The following is a 22619-nucleotide window of genomic DNA, read 5'->3' on the forward strand; positions in this document are numbered from 1 at the left end:
CCATTAAGCTCTGAGGATGGGGTGGAGTTTAAGGATAATCTAGGCATGGCCCAATATCAAAACAAATACGTTGCCTCAGTTTTTAATGAGCCTAATGAAGAGTTTAGGGATATTGACAGGGTGGGTAATGAGAATGAGGATAATGGAGGTAGAAATTACCACATCCAAGGTAGAAGCCAAACTCAAACAGCTTAATGGGACTAAATTGGGGGACCCAGATAATCTCCATCCAAGAATATTAAAGGAACTGGCACATGAAATTGCAAGACCATTAACAAGTATATTTAATGAATCTGTAAACTCAGAGGCTATACCATATGACTGGAGAATTGCTAGCATAGTTTCTATTTTTAAGAAAGGGAGAAAAAGTGATATGGGTAACTACAGGTCTGTTAGTTTGACCTCAGTAGAATTCAAGGTATTGGAAAAAATTATGAAAGAGAAAGTAGTTAAGGATGTTGAGGTTAACAAAATACAACATGTTTTACAAAAGGTAGTTTGTGCCAATCCAACCTGATCTTTTCCTTTGAGAAGATAACAGATTTTTTTTGACAAAGGGAAGACAGTGGATTTAATTTACCTAGTTTTCAATAAGGCTTTGATATTAGGGAATTATTAGTTACATTGAAAAAAGATGGGGATAAATATGAAAATTGAAAGGTGGATAAGGAAGTGGCTAAAGGGGAGACTACAACGGCTCATGCTGAAAGGTGAATTGTCAGGCTGGAGGAAGGTTATTAGTGGAGTTCCTCAGGGATCGGTCTTGGGACCAATCTTATTTAATCTTTTTATTACTGACCTTGGCAAAAAAGTGGGAGTATGCTAATAAATTTGGGGTTAACACAAATTTGGGAGGTATTGCCAATAAAGAGAAGGACCAGGATATCATACAAGAAGATCTGGATGACTTTGTAAACTGGAGTAATAGAAATAGAATGAAATTTAATAGTGAAAAGTGGAGGATCATGCATTTAGGGACTAATAACAAGAATTTTTGCTATAAGCTGAGGACAGATCGGTTGTTAGTGACAGAGAAAGAGAAGTACATGGGCATATTGATTGATCACAGGATGACTAAGAGCAGCCAATGTGATGTGGCCATGAAAAAGCTAATGCGGTCCTAAGATGCATCAGGCAAGGTGTTTCCAGTAGAGATAGGGTGGTATTAGTACTGTTATACAAGGCACTGTTGAGACTACATCTGGAATAGTGTGTGCAGTTCTGATCTCCCATGTTTAAGGAAGATGAATTCAAACTGGAACAGGTGCAGAGAAAGGCTACAAAGATGATCCGAGGAATGGAAAACCTGTCTTATGAGAGGAGACTCAAAGAACTTGGCTTATTTAGCCTAACCAAAAGAAGGATAAGGAAAGAGATGTTTGCTCTCTATAAATACATCAGAGGGATAAATACCAGGGAGGGAGAGCAAATATTTAAGTTAATCACCAGTGTGGACACAAGAACAAATGGATATATACTGGCCATCAGGAAGTTTAGATTTCAAATTATATGAAGGTTTCTAACCATCAGAGGAGTGAAGTTCTGGAACAACTTTCCAAGGGAAGCAGTGGAAGCAAGAAACCTAGCTGACTTCAAGACTGAGCTTGATAAGTTCATGAAGGGGCTGGTACCTGAAAGGCGGTTCCAGGGAGAATGGAGCTAGGCTGTTCTCAGTGGTGGCAGATGACAGAACAAGGAGCAACGGTCTCAAGTTGCAGGGGGGGGAGGTCTAGGTTGCACATTAGGAAAAAGTTTTTCACTAGGAGTGTGGTGAAGCACTGGACTGGGTTACCTAGGGAGGTGGTGGAATCTCCATCTTTAGAGGTTTTTAAGCTGCGGCTTGACAAAGCCCTGGCTGGGATGATATAGCTGAGGTTAGTCCTGCTCTGAGCAGGGGGTTAGACTAGATGACCTCCTGAAGTCCCTTCCAACTCTATGATTCTGTGTTTCTATGATCATCATGGTCCATTCCAACCTTAAAGTCTATGAGTCTATGAGACCTGGGAGAGGAGTTGGGGAAAACTGAGAACCGGGGTTAGAGTGGGTAAAAACTGGGACACAGACATTGCTTAAAATATTGATCACATGATCTGGCTTCCTATATACTTTGCCAGTACTAAAAGCATTGCCACTTCTCTGCCTGGCTTCTGCTCTGGTACCCATAGTTCTTTCTGGAAGGTTTTTAGTTATTTATTGGCTATATCCTCTGGTGAAGTTTTTCACTCCTCTTTGGGAATGATATTCAATCCAAGTTGCTCCCAATCAGATCTGCCTATCTTTCCACATATCTTGGTGCTGAAACACTTTTTTTTAGTACAATAGAATTATATCTTAGTTATTACAGTATATCTGATTGATTGGCTACAATCTATACTTCAGGTATGACATTACCCTCTTCACATAATGCTGCTTTTTGTCAGTTTGTTAGTTCAGCTAAGGTACTGTTTCACCAGAGACTATTTCTGAGCTTTATTTCAATGAGTCTTAATCTTCCAAGTGCATCTTTTATTGCATTTCTAAACCATGGTTTTGCAAATTACAATAACTAGATAAATTTATGCTTATTATAAAAATAACACAATAAGCAGAAATGACTTCCCATTACTTACATTGAATTAGTTTATATATAACATAAAAACATATGTAACTGTATAGTGTACTTACATTAGGTTTGAATCCAAAAGGAATTGTGTGGAAGAAAACTGTTTTAATGGTTAAAAATCGTTCTGAAGATCTCAAGGATCTTTACATACATAGATGCATAGACGATAAGGGCAGAAGACACTACTAGATCATTCAGTCTGATCTCCTGTATAACCAACATAATGCAGTAAGCCTCAGAATACCCTGTATCGGTGCAGTGGTTGCCATCACAATGGCCAATATTTGCCAGCAGTTACAAACGCTGGTATTTCTGTGATTCCTATTCTCAGAATATGGTAAAACTGCTAAATGTAAGTGTTGACTTTTTATTGCCATCACTATAAGTTAGCTTTCTAATACCCATTCTTGAACCAAAGTTACTTTATCTCTGTCTGTTGGCTGGATGGTGCTGGAAAAAATATCCTACAGTTGTAGCAATGCCTCTAAAGAAGGTGAACTTTTTTAGTTCACTGTAAAATGCCTATTTCTTGTATTCATTGTGTAATACTATAACAGGATTTGTATATGTGAAGAAAGATGAATGGAATGAAAGAGAGAGATGAGATGCATTAAGAGGTATTAATTTCTGAAATTAAAGGAGCTACCTGCATATGTGGAAGTGTGAATATATGTATACCCACACAAAACCAAACCAATCCCAGGACAGCTGGAGAAAGGAAGTGTCAGACAATGAGAGTCTGCAAAAAAAAAAAAAAAGTAGCCTGCTATAATTTTTTCTCTCAATTCTGTTGTTGGATTGGTATGAAATGGAAGTATTTTTCTTATACGTTCATTTCCCCACCTTATAGTTCAGATATTTGGAGGGAAATGCATTGAAATTGAATGAAAGAAAGAAAGGTGAGGGGGAATGGTTTGTAAGAATCCAGTCTGTTTCTTTAGACAAGATGCAGAAGGATACTATATTAGAAGCTGTCAAAAATGTGTCTTTTTTATTTCTTCTCTCTATCACACCATCTGCTCTCTGCACTGGGCCCTAAGTGCTGAAATCCAGAGCAAGCATCTGTTATGAAATTACTCAATTCATTAGTCATGAGACTGGGAAATGTGCGGTATGTAGACCGGAGACATTTGAGAGTTTCTAATGATGTAGGTCAAACAAGATTCCTGTTTTACCTTACATAGAGAATTAATGTACAATGGTTCATTATTTTAAATGTAACTAGGTGTTTAGCTGCTAACCTTATTCTGCAAATCTGGAAATATTGTAGATGGACAGTAGAGTGGAAAGTTTGTAAAGGAGAAATGAGATCGCTTTGCTTTTTCATGGGACTTCATGACATTCAGGTGCCTTCTGAAACGCACCTGGTTCTTGCTTTGAAAAATTAGACAAACAAAAAATAGAGACTTGTTTTGATTAGAGTTATTTATAGTTGGCTGGAATCTCAGTGTTGTCAGTTGGCTGCAACCCCTTTTGGTTATAGCAATGAGCCAATCACCAAGTGCATGGCTTATTTATTAACACATTGTCCTTCAATTTTCATGCTGTAATGGCTGTCACATCAATCTTCAAAGAAGGGACATAGGCAAGAGGCTTAGAGTGGAGAGTCATAGGTGTCTATATAAGAGAGCCCCAAATATGGGAAAGTACTTATAAAATCGGGATATCCGGTCACCTTACGTAGGAGTATTATTATCCTAGTATTTAAAGATGGAGAACTAAGGCACAGAGAGATTAAATGACTTTCCCAATTTCACAAAGAGTGCCAATAGCAAAGCTGGGAGATGAACCCAGACCTTATGAGTCCCTGGCCTATCTTTCATCTCTAATATTTTCACAGTCTATCTTTAATAGTGTGGGCATCTTTTAGCTGTTGCAGTACTATTTTTATTTTTTCCAGATATTGCAGAGAAATGAGGTTAGATGGTCAGCCATTATGCATTCATAGATCTTAGTAGGCTTTCCATCTGGCATGGATCACTATTGCCAAGACTTTTTTCAAACTTCTTTGTGAGTATGAAGATAGTTGTTCTGCATTAGTTGGGTTTCACTTAAGCAAAAACTGTTCTTTGTGATGACTGATTTATGATTAAGATGGCTGTTGAAATGTTCCCACCATCAGCACATAATGGATCCTTTGTCAGTAGCAATGCACTTCCATTCACAGTGGTGCAATTATCATCTTTGCTGGACTGAAGACAGTTTTGAGTTCTTCAAGAAACTTTAGTGTTTCTTGTTAGTCTACATGGGACGATAGCTCATTTGCTGTCTTACCCTATCAGTTATCTTATACGCCACAAAACTAATTTAGATCTGTATTTCAAAGATCTCTATAGATTTGACTATTATGGGCAGATTAGTGGTCACAAGGGACATATGATTGTCCTTTCCAGAAACTAGGCACTGCCACGCTCGGTGAGGATATTCTCTTGTGTTGTACCAGAATGTGTTTCACTAAGGGCTGTAACAACAGTGTTGTAGAATGCAGGTGCTTCTATGCTTAGAGCAATCCTGCACTCAAGCTGTTTATTTTTTGTCAGCTTAATCTAATTCTAGTGTTAGAATGTTTCAAGTAGCAACAATTATATGGTATTTAATTGATTTTAATAAATAATAATGATATTCAATTTCTAATCGCATGTTATGAGTAGAGCTGGTTGGGAATTTTTCAACAAAACTTTTTAAATCAAAAATGCTATTTTGTCAAAACTGCATCTTTTCACAGAAAAGGGTCGGTTTCAATGAATTTCTCTACTTGAAAAAACTTGAAATCATTTTGAAATTTAAGATGTACATTTAAAAAAAAATCAAAATGAAAAGATTCAAAATTATTAAACATTTCAATTGATCCAAACTGAATTTATGGGGGAGGATTTTCAGTTTGGGGGGGAAATATATATATTTTGTCTTGATTCAGGAAGGGAAAAAATTCCAAAATCTCAGTTTGTCATTGGATGGAAAAACTATTTTATGCCTGGCTCTAGTCTTGAGCTACTTTACCTGCAGCAACAAACGGCACCACATTTCACTGCAGCTGAGATATTGGAAAGAAAGGGAACAGACCAACAGAGAAAGGGTTAAAGTCATATATTTGTATTGGATACCAACCTTCCAGCCATGGACGAACAGTAACCCTTTCACTGGAGTCCTTCAGTCCCTTTTGGTACCATATTGCATTTAAAAGCTCCCTGTCTGATGGGTGTGGCCAGAGGCTGAGATCTGCTGGGAGAATCATAATATATTGAGTAGAGCCTCCACAGTAAAGGACAGTGGTATAGTTGTTAAATTGAATACAGAATGATTTTTAGGACTGTAGAGCAATAAAGGCTGTGCTCCAGCTTTTTGTATCACTATTTATTTCCAGCTCTAATCTAGGACTGGGGATTTGGAGCAGACATTTGAAGCGGTTGTTGAGATTTTGCCATTCAAACTAGGCAAAACTCAGTAATGGCAGAGGAAGAGAAGCATGTGAAGCTGACAGCCTTGGAACTGAATTATTGATTAACACAATCTGAACGTAATGCTGTATACCATATGTGCATTAAAGAGAGAATCACACAAAGTCATCTGAACTGTTAAATAAATAAATCTGTTAAAATAAATGAATTTTATGTGTACCAATATTGAGAGCATATGCAGAGCCATAATATGATGGAGTCCTTTCTTATGGTGTCAATAGAATGCAATAAATAAAAAGCAGGTTGGATGTTTGAGAGAGGATTAAAGTTTGAGAATCAATAATTTTACTTTGTGACCTAAGAATATTCAGTTCTGGAGAGGAAAAAGAGAATTGTCTTCCATAAATTTTTAAAATATCTTTATTAAAACCAACTGTTTGGGGCTGGTTTGTGCCTTTTTCCCTACTGCAAATATCCAACTTTAATCCTTTCTGAATATAAGGCTCAAATAGCCACTTTAACTAAATACCTTTTCACTGCACTTTAATATCACATTTTATTAATATCTGTGCATGTCTTCGTTTGCTCTTTACGTCTTGCAATGAGTCCAGTGTGGTGGAGGCTTGCGGGGGTAGGGGAGGGGAGATTACGGTGAAGGAGTGTGCTCCTTTTGGAACAGAAATAACACTCAGTGTAGGTTTTTCTACTTTCTTTTGTTCTCAAAGCTTGTTAGATTTCCCTAACCTCCCAATTATGTGTCTTTTACTTTGAGAATTGAGAGTATAACTAACAAATAATAACTGCATAATTATTACTGATAAGAATAACATTATATACAAGGAAAAAATAACTACTGACATTATTTGAACATAAGAAAATATACCCAGTAAGGTAGCTTGCAGTGTCTTCTTTGTGAAAGACCATATTGTGGCATTGATTTTTTTAAGCAGAAGTCTTCACTGAAATCAATGATGACTTCTGCTTTAAAATCAGTGCCATAATATGGCCCTAACAAAGTGATAAATTCCATGGTGATATAAGTTGTCTTTGTTTTTTTAATATTTAAATCGCACCTGTCTTAAACCCTGAAAGCAGTACACAGCATGCTTGAGAAACTGCATTTTGTCCTAGAACTTCATCCATAGAGGTCTCTATCAGAGTTTGGTATAATAAATACATAATAGTTACAGGTGTAAGTTGAGCAGAAAACAACTCTGCTTCCCTGCCATGAAAATAAGCAGTTGTGATGTTATATTTTTGGGATACTTACCCAACTCTAGAATCCAGAGATACTGCATTGACTCCAGTGCAGTTTCTGTGGATTTACACCAGTGAAACTGAGAGCAACATTTCATCTGTTGAGACTGGAATTCAATTACTAGAAAGTTAGCTTTTGTTGTGGACAGTATGGCATGAGTTAAAAGGTATGGGTCTGATTCAAAGCTAACTGAAGTAAATGGGAATATTTAGACAGACTTTAGTAGGCTTTGGATCAGGCCATATATAGGTGGTATGGGTGTTAATTTTCACCATTTCTATCATCACTGAATTTGGTGAAAAGACTCTAGGGGAGCTGTGCTCAGGCTACATTGGGCTGAATTTGTTCCATATATTTTTTTTAATATTGAAACTACTTAATTTGTGTCCTTCTACCATTGCCATTTTACTAACTACTGGCAATGAATCAAAGAATTTCCTAAACACAAAATAAAAAAAATTGAAAGAGAGGGAGAGAGAACACCTCGGTAATTACATTGTGGCTGGAAAACATAACATTTTTTTATCAGTCATGTGAAATATTCTACACTGGGGTTCACATGACTCACTGAGAAAAGCACACAGACAGACAATATGATTTTTCATTGTTGGCATCTGGCTGCTACAAGGGTCACTACAATTGTAATAGCTCCCTTGATATGATAGTTCTGTCCCAGCCACATAGTTAGTGTACTGATTTATTTTTTAATCTGTAGGTTTGGTATATGTCAGTGTAAATGTGTATCAGTGTCTTGCATTACTGATTTTTTTTTTTCTGCTTTGCAGTTTTTTCCACTTGCTGCTCTTTTGCTGTTTTTCCTCTATTATTATTATTTATGTTATGGTAGCAGCTAAGAACCCCAGCCCTGTCCTGAACTGCAACATCCCTGACATTTAACACTACACTTGTCTTGAGATGAGATTGGCAATCGTAACACATGTGTTCTGAATCAGTGGTTTTATTTCACTATATGAACACGGTTTCATCCTTTTTAGTTCCTGTGGCATTCACACACTTTCATCTCTCTGAGAATAAGGTTTAATGCAAAGCTGTCTGTGTGTAGCTCTAGCTATGGTAAGAAAGGGGGAATGTTTCCAACACTTATGTTTTATGGCAGAGATAAAAAAGTACAGAATCCCACCTCTTAATAATTTGGTCCAGGATCTTTCAGTATTTTCTGCATGCATCAAGAGTAAATATATGAAATCGCTCAGGTGTAACAGGTTTATTTGATATCTGGACCATAAAGGGTAGGCTGCATACTTGTCTTCATACAGACACAAAAGTAATACTAACCAGAGTAAGAATGAACCGTTCCTACAGCTACTGTGCAATATCCTACAGCAACTCAATGCTTCCCCCAAAATAGTAATACTTTTAAAGCTCTGTTTCCTGATCCTCTCTCTCCGTCTCAAGAAACTAACTATGTGTGAGAATTTTGATGAACACTTCAATGTAATTTTACGTAATTTAATGTTGCCATGTAAATCTCTTTTATAGGTCCCTTTAGATGGAATTTAATGCGGCAAAAACCTTGTCATCAGAAGGATTAATGTCTGCATTAGCATTTCCGCAATAAAATCCGAAGCTAAGTGGTGGAGGCCACAGACACCTCAAACCTGGATTCTACAGCTCTGCATTAAGTGCTGGAGTTTTTATAACTTGCTGTAGGGAAGCCTTTGCCAATGCTTACAAGGAACTGTTTATCCCTGCTTCTCTGGGTCCTGTTTGATGGAGGTCTCCTAACGCCATTGCATCCACAACTACAACAGACTTTAGAAGCAGAGCCGAGAGAAAATGTTGTCACAATGCCAGGGAGGAGGTCATCCGCCCAGCGGGTCAAACGAGGCTGGGTATGGAACCAGTTTTTTGTGCTGGAGGAATACATGGGCTCTGAACCCCAGTATGTGGGAAAGGTAAATTTTTACTCTTCCTTTAAAAGCTGAAGTGACAGATAAATAGTAATAAAAGTTATAAATATGTATGTTTTAGGCACGATGAATCTTTTCCATTCCCCACTCCCATAAACTTAACCTGAGTATTTTGGAGTTATATTTTGTGTATCTGATGAAGCATATAATATATGAATGCAAAACTGTGTTTAAACTAAATTGAAATCCAGAAATTCCCTCACTTTACCAGAAACTTAAAAATAAATAAACAAATGACCCATATTTTGGTGTTTCGTACAAGTCACCACATGAGCAAAGAGAATAATAAAGCTATTAATAAATGCAGTTTGAGTACTGTATAGGGACCAGATCCTCAGCTGGCGTAAATGATCATAGCTCCGTTTGCTTCTGTGCAGTTATGCTGATTTATATCAGATGAAAATTAGCCCTTCTTTGTTTCTGTTAGAATATTAGGGTACAAACAAACCCCCATCCCAGCATATAGGTAGTGTGGAAAGCAATATTTTTATATCAACAAGTTTATAACACTTACTATGTTTACATTGGACTAATTTTCTTATCCCTTGCTTTTAAGATAAAATAAATCTGGAAATTCTGAAACATTTTGGTGTAGTATAATAAGCATAGTAGGCTCTATTATAGTGCTGTTCTTCATTATTAGCACTGAAAGTAAGATCAATTTCAGGGGTCAGATTTGAACCCACAGCTCTTGACCCAGGGGCAGCTATACTGCCACTTTAGTCATACTGACATACAAAGGCACTGTATGTACAAACAATCATTTCTGGGTTTGGAACAATTACACAAATTAGTTTTTTGGCAAACACCTGCTTTTGGTCTGTTAAAGACAAATCATATTGCAGTACCATAGGCTTCACTTTCTGATCCACTCCTACCGTTTCCATGAATGTCTAATATAACAGATGGGCAGGTTGCTTCATATCACATGATTCAAACAAACATACTAATGTGATGCACTTCTTATGCTGTATGTATACACACACACACAACGTAAGAGCTGCATCAAAGATAATCTTTGTTTGACCCATGATTATGTCTGTGTATCACACTGGCAGTTATTTCTTCTGTGGTGCATGAATAAGTTGGCAACCAGTTGGGTGGTGGGTGTTGGCAGCTGTAGGAACAGGGTTTTTCAGAAATGAAAGATGAGACATTATCTAAAGTAACCAATGTTCAGAGTTGTACAGGGGTTGGAGGAGTAGTTAACAACTCCAATTAAGCATTAGTAGGATACATCAAAATCTGTATGACGCACTGGAAATTGACCCAGTGATATTTTATCTAGTTCATATTTCTCCCCTACTCTGTCATGCATAAATTCTACTTTGACTATAGGACATTACTCAGTGGAAGTCAGAGGCCAATGATTCATTTCTTGAGCACTCAAAACTGCCACTGAAATGAGTGTTGGCCTTTTCCTTGCAACAGAAATGCAGCAGCATGCTTCAATTCTCAGCTTAGTATCACAGAGATTTTTTTCCATCTTTGTTTTGAATTTAAATGCTTCTGTCTATGTGGGGAAGGAATACCATACTCTAGCTGTAACCTGAGTGACATTTACAACAACTTCACCTCTCTACAATCCCTGCCCCAAGCAAAACCCTCATAACCAGGGAAACGAGTAGAAAACTCCTTGAAATCCAGTAGGGACTTTGCTTTGCCAGTCCAAAATGGAATGTGCTCAAATATTTTTTAGCGTTTAGGCATTAATAAAATCCTAAAATAGATAGACATAAAATTTTGAAATACAAAATATATATACTGAGGAGAAAACACAACAGGTAACATGGCAAACTTATTCACCAATCCCAAAAAGAAAGGAAACTTACATGCTGATAAAATTTTGTCCTTAATGCTGTGTCTGAGATTTATTGGAAATATAGTTACTGGAGACCAGCAGTTTTTGTTGACATCAGGAAAAGGTACTAAGATATTGCAGTGATAAGAGTGGTGTACACGCATAGATAGACAGACAATATAGCTTTATATCTTATTATTGTGTTCTGTATTGGGTTTTTTCATATCAGTTTAGGATTGTTTATTTGAGATTGGATGCTTGTTTTACAAATCCCATTTCAATGAAAGTAGTTGAGAAATCCTGATACACTACCATGCTGCCGACCTTCTGAGCACATGAAGGAGGGAAACCCAACATCTCGTCCCCACCTTTTAAAATGTAATTAAATAGAAAAGTGATTCTAAAATTTGATACAGTTCTAAATTATGTTTTCACTTAACTCCCTCCTTCCTCTGTCCTATACAGAAGATGCTAGAGAGGAATTGTATTGCAAGGATTTATATCACATCTTCTCCTGTGGTACAGAATCACTAAGCTTTGTTCTCTCTGTCTCAGCACATAGAGATGCTACTACAGCACCACCATGGCTCATAGATCTTTATGATCTTATGTAAGATGACTGGCTAATCATTTTGGGCAGTTCTAGGCTGCCAAAGGACTAACTGAGTCATACTAGGCTTGCATCAACAGTAGATAACATTTGTGCATCTTTACTGGTCAAACCAAAAGAACCATTATAGTTAAGGAGGGATATTGGTCAGAAGTAGGGCTTACAGACTAACCAGGTCTGTCTTTTATTCTGAAGATTTTTTTTAACTGATTCGAGTTGCTAAAAAGAAGAGCTCTTTATCACACATATGGGTATGGATATAATTTCACTTTAAGACAAGTAATATTGATGCATCTTGAGTACTTAGTGTACACTTTAAGGAAATGTGCCCCTAGCGTGCCACTTCTACCTAGAAGATAAAAATAAAATACGAAGGATCTGCTTGTAGAACACAAAATAATTTAGAAATGGTAACAAATACCTCATTAACACGAAGGGTGGAAAACATGGATCTGTTTCCAGGATACACAAACTGTTTGAGCTGATCATGTATTGAGACAATGTACATTTCTACTTTCTGCTTATTATCAATTATTTCTGTGAGGCAGAATGTCACGCATTCTAAGCATTTATCTCAAACAATCCACCTGAGAACATTGAACAGATATTTTAAGTGGTTATTTCTTTGCTTGATTTCCCTAAAGAAGTAACAGGTTATAGTTGTAAACCATGTGTGTGTATATATAATCTCCAACTGAAAGTATAGTAAATATCAGTATATCTGGGATAGAGCTGTTCTTTAACCTTTTGAATACTAGCATGATATGCACAGCTAGATGGGTAGAGGGTAACCAGAGATGTTCACCCCCTCTCCCTCCCCGCACTGCATGATATGAAACCTCTATTAGAGAGAAAAGGTGGGTGAGGTCTTTTATGAGACCAACTTCTGTTGGTGAGAGAGATAAGCTTTTGAGCCACAGAGAGCTCTTCTTCCGGTCTGGGAAAGGTACTTTCAGCATCACAGTAAAACGCAAGGTGGAACAGATTTTTAGCATAAGTAGTTAGCACACATTGAAGGGATCATTCAAGGTGAAGTGGCCCAATAACACCTCTGCAGTCATAAAACAAAAAGATGGGGTTAGTGGGTTACAGATTGTTGTAATATGCCATAAATCCAGTGTCTTTGTTCAGTCCATGATTTTTCCTGTCTAGCAGAATAATGAATTTAAGCTGTCAGGGTCATCTTTAGAAAGTGTCATGCAAGTTTTCTTTAGTTGTTATTGGGACATTCAGAGTCCTGGATGAGGTACGCCACATGGTCTGATAGGATATATGGATATGTTGTGAGAGGTGTTAATCATTGTAACGGTGGAGATATTTCAGGTTTTGCATGTGGTGTACAAATGAGTTCCTAAATACTTTCCAAATTCAATGTTTGCTTTATGTGTAATGATTCTTTAGCATTAAGCTAAAAAAAGCATATTTTGGAAGCAATTCTTGATTTAGGATTATTTTATTCTTAAAAGTGTTAAGTGCATTTGAATGTCCAGGATTTTTCATTTGGCATGTAAGACTATTTTATACTTACAATTACAGTTTTTGAATCTTTTTCTTCCAGCCAGAATAACATAGCACAATAATCTGATAAGTGCACCGGTGGTTATAGCACTTATTATTCAGCTGCAGCACTAACCATATCGCTATAATTTATAATTAAGGGTTTAATGTGCTTATTAAATAAGCTGCCAATTTAACTAAACTTTTAGGGGTGACTAGTTAATTGTGGAAGCAACCTGGAAGACAATGGAAGAGATTTACAGCATTAATGTCAGATATTATTAGCCAAAACTCTCAATCTATTTTATGTTGGTTTTTAGGAGACTATCTTAAAAAGTGTCAGGTTGCAATTCAAAAGATAGTTGTAGAAACTGATGGGGATTGGGCTAGTTCACACTTAGAAAACCTGAAATAGTGTTTCAGGTTGACACATTCAAAGCTGTCAGTAAAGAATTCTCTTGACAGCACACTTCGGCCATTGTAAATGGAACAGTAAATCAAAGTTTCAGAAATCCTGTGCCTGCATAGCAGACAGTAGTGTGGGAGTGCAATAAGAATCTACCAGTTTTAAAGGCAAGAGAGAGATTTCTTTAGTTTAGAGATTTCTAATAGCAGTTCTAGACTAAAATGCAAATATTGTGCCCAGTACTGCCCTGAGTTGTACTTGTACAAATCAGAGGGATTTTTGCATGCTTATTGGATGGTAGAAATACATCGATTTCCTTTGCTGTGGTTGATGTCTTTCCCAGCATCCTGAGACATTAAGAAAGCCAGCGAAAGGCATAAACATAGTTATATAGAAACACAAAGGGCAACATTCTCTCCTCAGACCTCTGTTCGACACAGAAGGTTGAGGTATACTTGGGGACCCTGATCCTCAGGATTAGCTCTAGCCACAACACAATTTAAAGCTACTAGCAGGCCTCCGGGATAGTGTCCTTAATGATCCTCATGCCACTGCAGGACTGGTGTAACAGAGAGTTGTTCCATTATGCCCATTTCCCCATCCTCTCATGCCCCTGATGTTCCCCTTATACTGGGTTGGAAAGGCAGAGGACCACACTAGGGAGCTGGCAGGGACATTCTCTTTATGGTGCTTGATAATCTGGCCAACAAATTTGAAATACAAACTCTGGACCCCACGCATCCTTAATAGGAAATTATTTGGCGGCATCAGCTCATTTCATGATGAACAGGTATAAACGTCAGAGTTACGAACTGACCAGTCAACCAAACATCCTGTGAAACTGGAAGTAAGCAATCAGGGAGCAGCAGATGGGGGGAGGAAGGAAAGCAAATACTGTGCCTGAATTGCAAGGTCGGCATGCAGAGCAGAAACAGTCCAGGGTCTGCGCTGTTCCTGTAAGCCAAGGGCACTGTTTCACACCAAGGTTTCACCACCACAATCCCCACTCCTCACTCCATCCCCCTGCTCCTCACTCCATCCCCCTGCTCTGGAGCCCAGGATAGAAATCTCTCTGTTGATGCAAGGAACTGAAGCTTGCAGCCGAAGCCAGGACTGGAGCTGAAGTGGGAGTCAGCTGAGCTCTGGAGGAGTTTTGAAGGGTCACAGCCTGTGCACCGATTCAACCCAAGCTTTGCCCTTGGCTGCTCTCCTGGATCCTTCCAGCACCTCTGGGAATGCAAGGGGCAGGAGGGTGGGGCTCTGACAGCTGGCTGCCACTAACCCCCTGCACGTGTTGTCTCTGGAGCATGGCAAGCAGTGCACTGAGCAGGGTGAGCCCTAAGGAGAGGTAGCTGAGGGCTGGGGCTTCTAGTGCCAAGGGTGCAGGGCAGGCCCCCCAGTTCAACCCAAAAGCAAGAAACAGGAATAGGGCAGGGAGCGGCTTGCAAACCAGGCAGTGCTGCCACGTGCCACCTTTACAGAAAGATCGCCCAGCCTCAGCTGAAAGACACTGACTGCAGGGTACTGTACCATAATGTTTTGTTCAGAGTTATGAACATTTCAGAGTTACAAACAATCTCCATTCCTGAGGTGTTTGTATCTTTGAGGTTCTACAGCATCAATAATACAGAAATCACCACCATATTTGGTACTTATGCTGGCAGGCTCAGAAAAGATACCAAGGACAGAATATTCCTTGAGAGTGAACTGCACTTTCTCTCCCAAGCTGATGTCTCCAGAACGAGTTTGGATAATGGTGAAGCATGGGAAAATAAGCTAGAATTGCATGTGCTGTAACGCTCCTCTAGAAAAATAAATCCGCTTCTGGGTCTCTTAATCTCACACTGTTTGCAAATCCTTATTCACTTGGAGGAAATAAAACAATGAAATTAAAAGGAAGAGAAGTTGGTACATTTAAATTTGAAACCGTATTGCTCTTTAAAGAAAAATCTCAGTCTAAATCTTTATTGAGACATGTGCCTTGGCTAATCTGATTTTCTTTTAAATTATATTTTGAATCGATTTCTATTGTTGAGTAATACCCTGGTAACATTTCATTTGCCAGCTGTCACCCAGCTTTTGTGCTAGCACATCTGAGTCAAAACCCACAAATGAGACCAGGCTACTGCAAAGAGAAATAGGAAAAGTGCTGTGCATCATTCCCATTAGTCATTCACATGATGTCACTTTCAAGGAGATAAAAGAGATGATGTTGCATGGGCTATTGCTTATGACATATGTTAATTTAGTCCCTTGAGAAGGACATCACAGTTGCTCTTGGATATAAAGCATTGTGGGCAAATTACATTTAAAGATAAATGGAACCGTTTCAGAGCAGCAGTAGTTTTAAGAAGCTATTCAGCATGTTTTCTGATCCCACCAGAAACTCACACACCCACTTCAGCCCATGGATAAAGCTTCCCACAGATTTCAGTGGGAGATGAACTCATGTACTGGAGGTTAGAATTGGGATCCTTGTTTGGCAGTTTAGATGCTTCCGTTCAATTAAGATATATCTACACAGCAGCCAGGCTCTGATTTTCATCTCATGTACACATTCCCATGCTAGCTGTAATCTAGCCTAATTGCTAAAAATAGAGGTAAGGTCAAGGCAATGAGCACTGCACAAGCAAATATGTTCCCAGGAAGTTGGGGGAGGGGGAGGGGTTGTCCAGCCAGTGACACCACATCCTTGCTGCTATAGTGAGCTAACTGGAGGTCAGTGCATGTATGTCTACACAATCTTTGAACCACACCTCCAATTACAGTGTAGGTATACCCTTAATCAGTAACGTTCTTTCTTAGCTACGTGCCTCTTGTGGGCATTGTTGTGATGATTGCTGTCTTCCTAACACACATTCTTTCTTTTAAGAATACATGAGACATTAATAATACTTAGCATTTTTCATCTTCAAAGGGCTTTAAAAAGCATCAGGTAATGCTCACAATACCCGTGTGAAGCTCATTAGCAGAGCAGTACTATCCCAGATTTAGAGATGGGAAAATTGAGACAGAGAGGTGACTTGCTAGAGTTCACAGAGGGAGTCAGCACTGGGATTAGTACTCAGGAGTTCCCAGCTCACATGACTGTGCTCAGACCCTTTGACCTCATATCTCTCCTTTAATATTAGATAATGAAAAATGGAAGATGTTAAAATTTTGCATCCTGTTCATTGCATAAAGTACACGAGACACAAAACAAATTTGACAGATACACAGGAGAGTGTGGGCTGGAATTTTGGTAAGTGGTGTTTTGGAAATAAATAAAAAAATCCCAGCATCAACTTAAATTTGCTTTTAATGTTTCCCTTTGTATGTTTATCTTTGGATGAGGTTCATAAAGACTCAATATTACTGAAGCATGTTATAAAGATTTCAGAGTTAATATAGCACACTTGTTGCTGTTGTCGTTGATCTATTGGATTTGCTTATTTAAAGTTTGACATCAGGCAGTTTATGTGGAAACCCAAGTATCTATCACAGCAACAACTTCTGCCTGTGGTTTTTATATTGCTAAGAATTATGTAATATATATGGTGATCAAACAAACCAAATTAAACCTGCATTTTCATTTGTTTAATGAAAGGGCAAAAAATGGACTTTTGATGGAGGGGAGACCAAAGTGGAATGGGAGGACAAACTCCTTGAGTTGGGACCCACTTTCTGATATATATAAAGGGGGCTGATCAATGATCATTCCTCACACATTAAGGAGATCACACCAGAAAAGGGTTACAGTTGTGAGACATCAGCAATTTATGGTTTATGGAATTCAGTCATAGGTAGCTGAGTGTGCTGTGATGGTGAGAACTATTCAATGGCTTCCCTACTTGGTGTGAAGGAAACAGATCTCATGAGACATCTAGACACAGACTGCTAGATGGTGCTGGAGATCAGCCTGTGGTTGTGGTAATATTGGAACCACTGATCTAAAGATGTGTAGGAGAGAGTTCATGGGACCTAAATTTAGATGGCTAGGAAAAGACTGCTTATATCTGTAGTTAATTTCCCTAAAATGCTCATGTTTATAGATGCAGGTTCAGACAGATGTGCGATTGTCAAAAACACAATGAATGGATGAGACGTTGGTATGAAGGAAGAAGATTTAAAAGCACTGGGGAGCTTTATAGATCATTGAGAATGTATGCAGAAGGGATGGGCTCTAACTTAACCAAAGTGGAACATGACTGCTGGTAGAGATGATTTGCAAGGTCTGATGGGCATTTTTATCTAGGTGCTGGGGAAAATCTGAGAGGTCATGAAGAACCCTCAGAATAGACATAGACATCTGGTAATCCAAAAACAGCTCTGTATCCAGTAAAGGATTAAAACAGAAATTACAATGGAACTGAAGGAGGAACAGGTTGAGATCACAGAGTTAAATTCTGGAAAACAAACAGAGTCTCAGTCTAGGGAGTTAAAAATAGGCAGACAGCAAAATATAAAAATGTAGAAATATCCCAAAGTGCCTATATCAATGCAAAGATCTTACAAGTAAAAATGAACTAGGGTGTCTAAAGATTGAAAGTGGTCATATTATAAAAAGCATTACTGAAATCCGGGTAGATGATACAAATCAATGGGATACCATAATACTGCCCTATGAACTATACCTCAGAGATTTAATGGAATTCTAGTGAGATACAATTTTAAGTATAATAGACCATACAGTAGAATTTTTTTTAGATACAAAAGCAAAGTAATAAGAATTTGGATATACTAGTAACAGTATTCTATTGGCCAAAGTGTATTGAGTACACAATGTTGTGGAACCAGTAGCCACTACACAAACATCCCATTTTGTATGAACTTCAGTGGTAAAATTCAGCTTCATGAATGGTTTTAGTTTGAATCTAAACTTGGAGATCATTAGCTTTCACTCTTACATAAGAGAGTTTGAAGAGTTAAAACATCTGGGTTGGCATAGTGGCTGCTGACAACATCTTATCTCAATACCTCACTCAGTAAACTGGCTTCCATAGAACATCAGGTCAAATTCAAAGTCTCAGTTTCAATCTCCAACATCCTTCTTGGAATTGCCCAAGATACTTCATAGATTAATTCCCTTTACATAGTGATGGCCTCTCTCAACAGCAATGTTCCTCAGGTACAACAAAACTTGCTCTGAAGGGAGAAACTTGTGAGAAACAGAGATAGAAGTGGGGAAAGAAAACTGTCAGAACAAAAGTTGACCTGATTGCCTCAAAACTACTAGGAAGGCAATTAGTCCACCAGGTGATTCTGATATTTCTTGTAAGGGGCCCATGCAGAGATAGGTGGGTATAATAGCTAGGGTGACCAGATAGCAAGTTTGAAAAATCAGAACAGGGGGTGCGGGGTCATAAGTGCCTATGTAAGAAAAAAACCTGAATATTGGGACAGTCCCTATAAAATCGGGACACCTGGTCACCCTAATAATAGCATAGATGGATAGATGAAAGAATCAAATGAAAATGTGTACATTTGAACTTGACCCACATTTGAAATAAAATTGCATTAAGTTTTAATTGCTAATTTCTAGTTTAAATTTTAATTTCCTCTGGACTAAGGTACAGCAACTTAGTTTCACAAACCCACACACTAATAAAAGGATCTTATTTTATGTTGTGTGGCTGTACTAGAAAATGTGAACAGTGCATTGGAGGAGCAGTCTGAAAACAGAATAATATGGGACAAGATTTTTGGGGGAAAAAAAACCTTAAAGAATAAAAAATAGTAATGCTGAACAGAAGCAGAAATGACAGCAGCAATTAGGTGCAGTAGGAAATACAGAAATGGCACTGGTAGAAATAAGGGGACGAAATCCTGACCCTATTAAAGTCAATAGGAATTTTACCATTGACTTCAACAGAGCCAGGATTCCAACAGATGCTCCTAAACCTCCCTGGCTTTCATTTCTGCATTCCACTTTATAATTTGTAATCTATCTTAATTTCTTACCTTGCTTCAGCAGTTAATTGGTGCCATTGCTAATACTGCTAAAGTTTCTAACTTATACAGCGAGCATAATTTTGAATGGCAGTTAGGGTTCATCTGTCATCAGCACTTACTGTTAGTTTGCTACTTACTGTAGTTTGTTTTGATTCTGCTTAGTTTATTGGCTTTAATTATACGGATTGCTGTGACTCAGAATAAATACAAAAGATTTATTTCACTGAGGGCATCAAAAGTGGAAAGCACTTACCTCTCACACAATACATGAAATCTCTACATTTTTCATTCTGTTTTATTATTTGGTTTAATCATGTATTCAGTATAATAGTTCTCTCTAGTAATTTATTGTATGGAGTTGCTATGAAGCCCTTCACTTCTGTAGGCTGAAGTCTCAACAGTGTCTCACTGGGGAATAGTAATATATGTGATTGGTGGATGACCAGGGTGTTTCTGTGGTGCTTTTCCTGTGATGGTCATCATTAGCTAATGACTTCAGGTGTGTTGGTGCTACCCAGCGAGCCAATGAAGGCATCAGAACCGCCATCAGTTGATTCTCAGACAACTGCCTGCTGAGCAGTCAGTGCCGCTGCTGGCCATAAGGAGCAGCAGCTCAGTAGCATGATCTAGTCTGGCCTAATGCAGAAAGTACAGAATTGAGAGAAGGGGACTCATATATTCTAACCCCAACTCTAACAACTCTAACACTAACTTCCATGGTGACACAAAGTTGAGAGGTATTGCCAATGGTGACACAAAGTTGAGAGGTATTGCCAGTTTGAAGGAGGATCAGGATATAATATGAGAAGATCTGCATGACCTTGAAAACTGGAGTAATAGAAATGGGATGAAGTTTAATAGTGCAAAGTCATGCACTTCGGGACTAACAACAAAAATTTTTGTTATAATTAGGGGACTTAAGATGGACGCAACACAGGAGGAGAAAGCGGGTGTATTAGTTGATCAGAAGATTACTATGACTCATTAATGTGATGTGGCTGTGAAAAAAATTAATGCAATTTTAGGATCCATCAAGCAAGATGTTTCCAGTAGAAATAGGGAAGTATTAATACCATTATACAAGACACTGATGAGACCTTATCTGGAATACTGTGTGCAATTCTGGTATCCCCTGTTTAAGAAAGATGAATTCAAACTGAAACAGGTGAAGAGAAGTGCTACTAGGATGATCAGAGGAATGGAAAACCTGTCTTATGAGAGGCGATTCAAAGAGTTTGGCTGTTTTGCCTAATCAAATGAGGGCTGAGGAAAGATATGATTACTCTCTATTAATACTTCAAGTGGATAAATAGCAGGGAGGGAGATGAGCTATTTAAGTTCAGCACCAATGTTGACACAAGAATAAAGGGATATAAACTGGCCGTGAACAAGTTTATGCTTGAAATTAGAGGAAGGTATTTAACCATTCTGGAACAGATTTCCATGGATAGCAGTGGGGGCAAAAAACTTAACTGGCTTCAAAACTGAGCTTGATAAGTTTATGGAGCAGATGGTACAACAAAATTGCCTACAATGGCATGTAGCCGTTCTGTGACTGCTAATAGCAAATATCTCCAATGACCAGTGATGGGATCCTAGATGGGGAGGGCTCTGAGTTACTACAGAGAATTCCTTCCTAGGTTACAGGATGTTGGGTCTTGCCAAAATGTTCAAGGTCCAAGTGACTGTTATATTTGGGGTTGGGAAGGAATTTTCCACTGGGTCAGATTGGCTGAGACCTTGGGAATTTTTCACCTTCCTCTGCAGCCTGGGGCATGGGTCACCTGCAGGTTTAAAGTAGTGTAAATGTTGAATTCTCTGTAACTTGAAATCTTTAAATCATGATTTGAGGACTTCAGTTATTCAGTCATAGGTTATAGGTCTATTGAAGGAGTGGGTGGGCAGGCAAGGTTCTGTGGCTTGCAGTGTGCTGGAGGTTAGATCAGATGATCATGATGGTCCCTTCTTCCCTAAATTCTTTGTAAAGTTTGTAAAGTATGAATCTATTGTACAGAAATAGTCCAAAATTATCCCACCAGGTTCCACCACCACCACTTCCAAGCTTCCCCACTTCTCTGCCTCCTGCTTCCCCAGGATCCCCTCTCTCTCTCTCCCTCCCCCCCCCCTCTCCCCCCACCCCCGCCATAGGGTCATACAAAAAGTCAGGGTTCAGTGGCAGGGCAGATCTGGGTCCTTAGTTCTTAGGATATCACAGACAGCTCTGTCCACATACTCAGCCCTGAAAACTTTCAGAATAGAAGAGCTTCTCTCATCATTGCAACAGCTCGTTCTGCATACAACAAATGTACAATGTACAATACAATGATGTGCAGTCAGTTTGTGACAGCAGGCAAAACTGCACCACTGCCCAATGCTGGCTGCCCAGAGGAGACTCCACTTATCCACCACAACCCCCAGGCTGGAGGAGCTGCCATTCCATTTCCTGCATCTCCCACCCCATCACTGTCCTCTGCATCCTCCTTAGTCTCCCTGCTGCCTCCACACCCCCCTGCAAACTTTAAACCTGCCTCCTACTCCCCCAGTGCCCTGCTCCCTTCAGTTACCCCGTGCACATTTCATAGTGTCTCATCTCTGCTCACAGTCCCTGTGTTCTCTCCAGCCCCCTGACCCACAGAGCCATTTCTCCTGTGGACTGCTTCAATCTCATTGAATACAGTGGGATGTGGCAGCCAAATTTAGGGGCAGCCTTGTTCCCACAAGAAGATAGTTTATTAGGAAATGGGAGCCATCTTGATAGCTTCAAACCTATTGACAGTCATAGGAGATGGTGGCCATTTTGAATAAGGAAAAATCCATGAGTTGGCAGCCTTTCACCATTTTCATGAGACCAGTAAAAAAAAAAAAAAAAAAAACCCTCCAAATTGCTAGATAGTGATAAAATCCTATGACTGACGGCTTAGTGGCCCCACACCAACAATGTAGAGAATTGATCATTGAAAAATATTTTGCATGTAGGCAACTAAGGAAACCAGCACAGTTATAAAAATAAAATAATTAGTAGCAGTAATAGTAAGTTGGCTCTGCTTGTCCTCCAAGAGGTCTCCTATGATCATCCATATTAAGGGGAAAAAAAGTCAGATAAGTTTGGAAGTGCTACCCAAAACCATGTGGTGGACTCTATAAAATCCTTATGCTAGCCCTATGTATTGAAATATGATCAAGGC

The 22619-nt window shown here is 38.8% G+C and overlaps 1 protein-coding gene across 1 annotated transcript in view; it reads left to right on the forward strand.

Moving 5' to 3' along the window:
- The window catches only part of CDH12 (cadherin 12), a 701357-nt gene that overhangs the window by 495319 nt on the left and 183419 nt on the right, over positions 1 to 22619 (forward strand). The window contains exon 4 of the mRNA XM_067569738.1: positions 8759 to 9174. Within this exon, the coding sequence (XP_067425839.1) occupies positions 8944 to 9174 (231 nt within the window). The 5' untranslated portion in view covers positions 8759 to 8943. The remainder of the gene's footprint in view (positions 1 to 8758; positions 9175 to 22619) is intronic.

The sequence above is a fragment of the Emydura macquarii genome, unplaced genomic scaffold (genome assembly GCF_026122565.2).
Source record: "Emydura macquarii macquarii isolate MOO-44397 ecotype Brisbane River unplaced genomic scaffold, CSIRO-AGI_Emac_v2 contig_320, whole genome shotgun sequence".
Taxonomy (NCBI): Eukaryota; Metazoa; Chordata; order Testudines; family Chelidae; genus Emydura; species Emydura macquarii.